The sequence below is a fragment of the Accipiter gentilis genome, chromosome 14, assembly GCF_929443795.1.
Source record: "Accipiter gentilis chromosome 14, bAccGen1.1, whole genome shotgun sequence".
Taxonomy (NCBI): domain Eukaryota; kingdom Metazoa; phylum Chordata; class Aves; order Accipitriformes; family Accipitridae; genus Astur; species Astur gentilis.
The window spans coordinates 11,640,729-11,649,574 of record NC_064893.1 but is presented as its reverse complement, the minus strand read 5'-3'; the positions used below and the strand labels follow the sequence as shown (position 1 = coordinate 11,649,574).

The following is an 8,846-nucleotide window of genomic DNA, read 5'->3' as shown; positions in this document are numbered from 1 at the left end:
CCTCGGACGCTCCTTTGTCTTTTCCCTCGGCCCCTCCCCGGGGAGGGGGGGGGGGGCGGCTTCCCCCCTCCTCTCTTGCCCGGGATTTCCTCGGCCTCCTGGCGCACCATGGGGAAATGGGCCGCAGGGCTGGAAACGGGCGGAGGGCCATCTCCTCTGCCCCCGCCTTTGGGTCCCGTGCCGCCAGCGTCGCGCTCTGCTCTGCGGCGTCGGCGCCTCGGGTGCCGGCCTGCAGCCTGGGAGATGCGTCTTCCACCTCCTCGGGGCGGGTGGAGGCGTGCGAGGCCTTTCTGCCCAGCCAAGGTGGCGGAGGGGCGGGGGCTGGGGGGGGGGAGGGCTCCCTTCGTCCCCTCGGAGGAGCTGGGGCAAGTCCCCGGGGCGGGGCCGGCTGGAGCGCGCGGTATTCTGAGAGGCGAGGGCTGGAGGAGTTAGGGAGGACGCTGACGGCGAACGCCGAATCTTGTTGCCGCTCTGACGGAAGGATGGCCGGGCTTGGCCCGGCCGTTTCCCGGGGAGGGCGGGGCTTGGCGGTGCAGCGCCGCCCCGCCCCGCCCTCGCGTTCCGTTGACGCCGCCGCGTCGCGGGACGCCTGGCTGAGGCGCGTCGGTTGCCGTCAGTCATGCTGCGTCTCCTGTTCCCGCTGGCCGGCTTGGCGGCCGTCTTCCCTGCGGCGGTGAGTCCCCTCGCTTCTTCCTCCCCTAAGGGTCCGTGCTTCGCTGCGGTACCGCCTGGAGGGGCTGTGGCTGGCGGCCCCGTGGCTGTTGGGGATGGGTCCGAGCTCTGAGGGATGCGGGGTCCGCCGGCCTCAGCGGCTCCCGGCTGGGAGGGGGTGTTTTCCCGCCGCAGGAGGAAGACGATGCATTTCGTTCCGTTTTTAATACGTTAGCAGTTTGTGGTTCACGGGGGTCGGGGCGCGTCGCGTTAGTCGCGGGGCTGCGCCTGGCGGAGTGGAGCTGCCGGGGCCGGTGCGGCGAGCGGGTGGCGGGCGGCTCCTTCTCCCGAGCAGGCCTGCCCGCTCCCGGCAGCGGCGGCCGCCGCGCTCTGCGCCCTCGGTGTCTGGTACTGGGGAAGGGTCGGCCGTGCCCGCCCTCGCCCCCCGGGCGGTGAGCGCTGCCGCCGGCTTGAGGGGGGTCACTGCCCGCTGAACCTGCGGGCCGAAGAGGTGGTGGCAGCTTCTGCCTTCCAGCCTTCAGACTGCGGTCTGAGAAAGCATAGGTTACGAGGCCTCATTAAGGAACGCATGGCGGGGGGAACCCGAGCTGTGGTTACCTGATACCTACACACCATTAGCAGATCTCATGGGAAAACTTGATCTTCCTGTGGTGAGGGAGAGTTTTTCCTGTTCTACCCCGGTCCAGCATCGACTCTCTTGTTGTTGCTTTGTCCAGTGGGATGCTGTACCACTGCCTAACCAGGTGCCTAGGCAAATCCTTCCTCTTTACAATTACTGTGGGAGCCATGCCTTGTCCCCTATGCCTCGAGTTTGAAGCAGAGTATCGGTATTATGTTGATAGATGTTGCTAATTGAATGATGCACAGGTGGTTAAAGCTGTGTGAAAAGTAGCACGGTCTCATGGGAGACCTTTATCAATGGGAAGATTGGATGGCAGTAAGTATGGTCTGTGAGGGGCGGGATTATGGCTGAGACTTTGAAAATTCTTAAGGTGGTGGGTAAAAGGAATGGAGAACCAGTACTCACCAAATTTAGTAGTACTAGAAGAGGGACACTTGGTGGATTTCATAGATTAGTTTAAAACAGATAAATTACTTGAAAAATACATAGTGAATTTCAGGAATTTGCTGCTACGGGAGGTTGTAGAAGTGGACATTGTATTTAACGGATTCCAAAAAAGGATTAGACCAATTAAAATACATCAGGTTCATAAACAACATCCAAAAATGACTAGGCATGGATTTGCTTTCTGACATCCCTGATGTAGCAGTTTTGTCAGCTGGAGGAGTATGAGGGGAGTAGACCACAGACAGTGGCCAGGGTTACCTCATTTCTTGAAACAGCATTTCGTATTGCTGTTGTCTAGACAGAATATGACCTCGTATCTAGAGGAACTGTGGACTCAAACCAGGAGGACATTTCTTGTGCTTTTATCTTCCTAGCTTTGTTTATTTTCTATAGAGGCATGTGTGTAAAATAGCACTGTTTTTTAAGAATAGTTTTGTAACAGCTGAGAGGGCTTGAGGAACTGAGGCCAGCAGGCATGATTTCTCTATCAGCTGACTGTTCCCTGACCAAGCAATGAGGGAAGGGGTTTTTTTATAACTTGGTCTCACCCTCAAAATATAGCAGGGTCCTATCATCGCAGAGGTGCTAATGTTCTTTTAAATTAGCTTGGGAAAGTGTATGCTGGAGATAAGCAACCCGGCAGACTCCGGTTTATAAACTTCTGGGCTCAAGCTCACTGCAGAGCCCTACAACGCTGTTTTTTGTGCCCTAGTTCTGAGATATTTTTGGTTGTAATGATTGCTTACTTTTTCTCTAGTTAAGTGTGGACTGAGAGACAGGAAGTGTTTTGAAAGTAAGTGTATTCTGCTGCATGGCTTTAAATAAGGTAGTTTGTTATCTCAAGCTTGGTCTCTATTGTATGTTAGGAAAGACCATCCAAACTTTTTTTTCATCTATGGTGAAAATAAAACAGTAGGTTTATTTTAAATAGAAGTGTGCAAACTGGGCATTGGTAGAAACACTATGAACTTTGAGCAAAGTACAGAGCAAAACAGGGAATTCTGGTGTGATTCAAACATAACTGATGCTTGCTTATATATTTTCAACCCGGGACCAGAGATGCATTAGACTTAGTGTTCCCATTACTTCTAAAGGAGCACAGTGTATGATGTTTTAATCCCTTTTCAACTTAATTGCATCCTGTTACACCAGGATATGCTGAAATAGGGGTTGAGTCTCAGGAACCGTACATGTAGTGGAAGTGAGCAGGAAGCAAGCAGCAAAATACAGTGTGGGTTTTACTGGTCCTACTGATTTTGAGGAATTTGGGGAAGTCTTATTCACAACTGGAGGCAAGGATATCTGCCGATACATCATCTGCGGTTTCTGGGACCACAGCTGCATCTGGTAGCTATTCCAGAGGGGATTTTTCACTGCTGCTGTAGCATGTATTAATAGAAGCTCTTGCATTTGATAAGAAAGATGTTGGGCGATACCTGCTTCTGAGATGGAGCCAACTGCTTGCTTAGAAGAACAGAAAGCACGTGTGCTAAGTTAACGGCAGAAGCTGCTTAGTCCCGGAACGTGTACAGGGTTTACAAATACTATAATGCTTGTTCGCAAGTACTATAATGATTGTTTCTGGGACTCATTGCATCACTGTTGCGATCTATTGCCATCTACTATAAGGAACTCTTCATGAGGAAAGAGGATATTTAAAAAAAAGGGGGGGGGGGGGAAGTCATTGAGGGAGGCAGGCAGGGAGCTTGGAAGGGGACTGCCAGAATCCAGTTTTCAGTTGTCTGATTTATTACACATCAGGAAATCTCCTCTCTGTCCTTATGATAGTAATTCTGCATGACCCAGTGTCTTGGGTAGTATGTGTGGAGTAACAGTCCTTTATTGCAGTCTGGGAAAAAGGGAATGTATGTAATATTTTAAAACGGCTGATACTGGTTCCTGGTTGCAGGCTTTGTTGACCCAAGGCATCCCTTCATAACCACATTATTGCCTACTGGAGACTTCTGCAGAACAGAAGGGAACGGTCAGGAAGCAAAGATGATCTCCTTCAAGCAACTGCCCCTTGAAGCAAAGGCTGCAGTGGCTGCAGGAGTGGTTTTCTTCTCCATGATGCTATCGCGGAGTTATCTGGCAGAAAAACTCGATCTCAGGACGTGGCGTTGGCTTCTAAGACTGCAGATGGCTCTATTTGCTAATGCACTCATGTTGATAGGATCTCTTCATGTCTGGAGAAGCACAGTCACCACGTTCTCCAGGTCTTCAGCTGCCAGCTCCTTCTGTTTCATGCCGTGGAAAATAGCTGTGTTCATGTTCCTAGCTTTGGCTCATTCAAGCTTCTTTACATTGCTATTTCTCGTTGCGGAAGAGCCCTATTTCTTTTCTTTAGCTGCCTACACTTGCCTGGGGGCCTATATCATTCTTATCTTCTTCCTCTTCACTCTAGGCTCTGTAGAGCAGGCTTACAAGTTCTTGGCTGGGAGAGGCACTAAGGCAGGCACTGGCAACAAGAACAGAACGGCGATTAAACCAGTTTTGGCAGTCATGCTGACTGTTGCACTGACTGTTGTCGGGCTGTTAAATGCTTCCCAGCCTCCCACTGTGAATTCAGTGGAGGTTCCAGTTCACAAGCTGCCGTCAACAATGAATAATCTGAAAGTGGTGTTGCTTTCAGATATCCATCTGGGGCCTACGGTTGGGAAGACCAAGCTTGCCATGATTGTGAGAATGGTTAAGGCTCTGAAACCAGATATCACTGTGATTGTTGGGGACCTGACTGACTCTGAGGCAGAGATCATACGACCTGCTGTTGAGCCTCTTGGAGAACTTAACTCCCCTTTGGGGACTTACTTTGTCACAGGAAACCATGAGTACTACACATCAGATGTTAGCAACTGGTTTGAGCTGTTAAAATCTTTTAACATTCAGCCACTCCATAACGAGAATGTGAAGATTGTTTCACCGAAGAGCACTGATGACTGGTTCTGCCTGGCTGGTGTTGATGATATTGAAGCAGATGTATTACGCTACTCAGGACATGGCATGGATTTAAAAAAAGCTCTCAGAGATTGTAGCAATGAGCATGCAATAGTGCTGTTAGCTCATCAGCCGATTGCTGCAAAGTGGGCCCTTCAGGAGAGACCAGACATAAACTTAATTCTCTCTGGCCATACTCATGGAGGGCAGATGTTCCCACTAAATGCTGGAGCTTATTTTCTGAATCCATTCTTTGTTGGGTTGTACGAAGTTGGGCAGAACACCTTTGTCTACGTCAGCCCAGGGACGATGTACTTTGGAATACCTATGAGGCTGGGCAGCAGAGCTGAAATAACAGAGATAATTCTACGTTCTCCTTGAGGAGTTTTCCATTTGACGGATTTCTGTCATCCTTTTTGGTCAGTATATTGGCTTTTCTGCTCTGAAAGCAAATCCTTTTTCAGGGAAGCCAGAGAAGATGTGTTGGGGTGGACTTCAGCAGGCTATGTTAAGTTTGAGCAGAAAACACTAACTGTATCTTGGGCCTGTGAAACAAATCGGGGGCATGTTAAAATGCTGAAGATATTAATTCTTTGAGTTCATTATTATTGAGGTTCTGTATTTAAAGATAACACTGATGTCATGGAGATAATGTGTGTCCTGTGCATGTTTAGTAATATCTGTGTCCTGCGGCTACTTCATGTTCCACTGTTTATTATCCATCAGGCAACTGCCTTATCAAATCTCAGACAGGTGAAGTTCTGATCTCTTGCAGTGAAATTGCTCATGCATGTTTTGTGGAAGGTACTACAGAGTGTCCACTGAGTATGTAAAGTCTAGAAGCCTTATGCTAGAAATGTTACAGGAAGCGAGTAGTTTTGTTTTTTTTTTTTATTGAGGCTAGGTATCTTTATCCTGCTTGCTGTCTGCAGCATGCACTAGGGCTTCCAGTGTGTGCTGCTTACCAGTACAGTAAGTTGCCAGGCATCAGTTCCTGAAATTCATTTTTTTCCAGTTAAAAAGCTGGGGAGGCTGATACCAAGGGGTAAAAGTAGCTGTCTTTCTGCAGGCATTTTCCCCAGAATAACTGGGAATCTAGTAGTTACTGAAAATAGTTCTAATAAAAGCAAATGGGAAAGAAAACTCCTAATGAACATAACTTCTGTTGCTGTCTGAGCATGTAGTACCTCCTGATGTAAAGCACAAAATCCAAAGCTGAAATACTCGACTCTCTTAATTCTGTATTTTTTTTTTGTTTATTCTTAATTTCTCTTCTGTGATTTTTCTCTTACAAAAGTGAGGAGATGCTATTTGAAAACATTGCGTATAGGTTAATGCTTGAACTTTAAGGCTTTAATATTTCAAGTAAATGGTGTCCTTTTTAAGAAGTCTAAACTCTGCAGCAGGTGTCTTTCCTTAACAGCATTTGCATATCAGTGTCCTGGTTGTCTGATAGGCACATGGCAGAATAACTGCTACAGCATAATGAGGAATGGAGAGTTTCTCTATCTTTCCTAGAAGGGCTTAACACAAATTAATACCATTCTGGGAAATTTGAGAGTTTAGAAAATAATAATGAAAACATTCTTGCTTCCGTATCTTTGTGTTAATGTAAGAAAGCCAGGATGTAAGTTAATGTGCATATATTTTCCAGGCTGGTGAAACAGTTTACTTCTGTTCATCGTCCTCTCTCCCTCCTCTTCCACCTCAGTGTTGCTGTATGAAAGGCCACGAACAGTGCAAGTCTGGCAATCCTGCCTCTGACTCTTCAGTCTGCAGCTGTAGCCACAGGGTTTCCCTTGCTCTGCCTTTCTGCCCACCAGTAGCTGGGTTCCTCTTGGGCAGACCCGTGTAGCATGGGGCAAAAGAGATCAGCGCTTATGCGGGAGACAGGATAGCAAGACCAGAACTGTGGTGTTCTGTCTTTTTTTCTGCCTTCCCGTGTGATCCTAAACCAGACACGCTTCTGTTTTATTCTTCAGCTTCTGTTCTTGTTTTGCAGGAGGCTTGTGGGGATGTATTTGAAGACTACTATAGGATTTGTAAAGTTGATTTTTTTTCTGTAAGTGAAATTTTGAAGTTTTGCTTCATCTACTCCCTTCAGCATCCCCCAGGCAGAGTTACTAACCGCTGAACTGGTTTTGTATCCTGTTCCTCTGTACAAACATCTTGCATTTTTTTACTCGGAGGAATTTTGAGAAATACTGTAAATGTGTCGTGCACTGGAAGGTTGGTGGAAGAGTTGGAGAAGTCAGTCCTTTTTTAGTCTGAAAACTGAACACCTGATCAGCCAGGCTTTCTACTTGCCTGAATAGATAATTTCTGTTTCCCAGCACCTATAATTTTGTAAACTTTTTTATGCTTGTGCAATAATATCTGCTTAAGTATCCTAAAGTTTCCACGTATATTTAACACTGCCCTTATGGGGTCCTTCTGAGGTTCTTTCCCTGTCAGTGGCATAGTATCAAATAGTCTTTTGTAGAGAGAATCTTGATAGCCTGTAACTCTCTGTTTACTTATCAACATGCTTTCAGTTAAAAGCTGTGTTCTGGATTTAGTAGTGCAGAGTATTCCCTCTAGGACAGTGGTCCAGGAGGACAGCTTTTCATCTGTTAAGCTGAGGGTTATTACTGTGTTAAGAAGACTAATTGTTGAACAACTTACCTTACCAGCAGGCTTTTGTGGAACTGGTTTTAGGTGGTGTTAGTTTCCCAGTGAGTTGCTAGTATTATTTTTTTCTTTTTTTCCCTACTCTTTTTATTTCTCTCTTCATTCTGTCCAAATGTGTGCAAAAACCTAGCTGATGTGGTCTGTCAGTCCCAGGGGTGCATAGATGACTTTATTACTTTGTATGTGCCACTTCTGGAAGATCTTTGTGTATCCTTTCAGGGGCAGATAAACATCCTTTTAGGAGTGGTCATATAATTTCATAAACTTACTGAGTTCTCCCAATGTAATTTAGTTCTTGTTCATTTTTTCAAGTATCTCCCTCTGCAAGCTTGTTTGCTTGATGATTAGTTATCACTTAAAATGTTTTCTTTCTGTGCCAAACCACTTTAAAGCCTCTTCCTGGTGTTTTTTGTTGGTTTTTTTTTTGTTTTTTTTTTTTTTGTTTTTTTTTAAAGTATGAATGGAAAGTATCCTACATCAACTTTCTTTTTGATAGTAAGAGGAATTAACCTTTTTTTAAAATCTCTCTAGGACAGCAATCCCTAATTGTCCTTCAAGGCTTTTTCTGTACTTTTTCCAATTTGACTTGAATGTGCATGATGTAGACCTGTGTTCAGTATTCCAGATGAAAAAAAAGGCTGTGCTGCTTATTTTGTAATTTTTTTTTTCTTTTGTAAATTTGTGTGGGTGTAGGCGTGTGTAGAATATATTTGATCTGGAGAACTTAAGTAAATGAATATATATTTCTTCCTATAGAAGGCCAGTTCGGGGGGGGGAGTGGGGGGAGTTAATCACTATCAGAATAATACCAGAAGAGAATAGTGTCATCACTTTGTGAAAGTTATATTTATTACATTATATAATCGGTACAGAGTGGATTTGAAAATATGTAAATTGTGGTATAACAAATGCTTTAAATGTTGGGATTTAATAAAAATTTATTCGCGTATCAAGAAAGATGCCTCTAATGACCTTTTATTTTGTACCAATAGTTATTGTAGCACTTCATGCTGAACAGTTTTAACTTAACACACTAATTCTGTTTAACAACAAAAGGCTACTTACTACTTTTGGAAAAATCTTACACCCACGCTGTTTAAGTGAGGCATGGTGGAAAGTGGGAAAGGTAAGGCCCCTATTAAATTTGCCTGATGTCTACTAGAGGGAAGAAGTGCAGGCTGAAGAGATGAGGATGTGATGCAGAGAAAAGGACTGCTGCAAGGGCAGAGAAAGGGTATTAAGAGGATTTTTTGGAAGGCGCAGAAGTAAATGAGTGGTTTGTGGTTCTCAATTTTCATATTTAAGCTTTGGGGTAGAGAAAGGGGTGTTCTGCATTTGAACGGTCTGTATATGAGATGCTAGAAATCTTCACAGGTGGAGGCGTTCACTAAGGATTTGTATCCACATCTGTTTGCTTTCCAAATAAGACAAAAACCTGTTTTGTAAATTTGGAGAATGAGAGATTCTAGCCACTGTTAAATAGTTTTGTGTGCTGAAGCTA

The 8,846-nt window shown here is 45.4% G+C and overlaps 2 protein-coding genes across 2 annotated transcripts in view; both read left to right on the top strand.

Annotated features, from left to right (window-relative positions):
* The first annotated feature begins 570 nt into the window (after positions 1–570).
* TMPPE (transmembrane protein with metallophosphoesterase domain) lies at positions 571–8,102 on the top strand. Its single transcript, XM_049817230.1, has 2 exons — positions 571–673; positions 3,651–8,102. Exon 2 carries the CDS (start codon positions 3,740–3,742, stop codon positions 5,054–5,056), a length of 1,317 nt encoding a protein of 438 aa, XP_049673187.1. The 5' UTR covers positions 571–673; positions 3,651–3,739; the 3' UTR covers positions 5,057–8,102.
* Positions 578–8,846, top strand: part of GLB1 (galactosidase beta 1) — a 48,457-nt gene continuing 40,188 nt past the window's right edge. Inside the window, exon 1 of the mRNA XM_049817229.1 lies at positions 578–673. Coding sequence (XP_049673186.1) covers positions 620–673 — 54 coding nt within the window. The 5' untranslated portion in view covers positions 578–619. The remainder of the gene's footprint in view (positions 674–8,846) is intronic.

Excerpts from the sequence above, each read along its gene's own strand:
- TMPPE (XM_049817230.1), top strand. The coding sequence starts at position 3,740 with ATGATCTCCTTCAAGCAACTGCCCCTTGAAGCAAAGGCTGCAGTGGCT.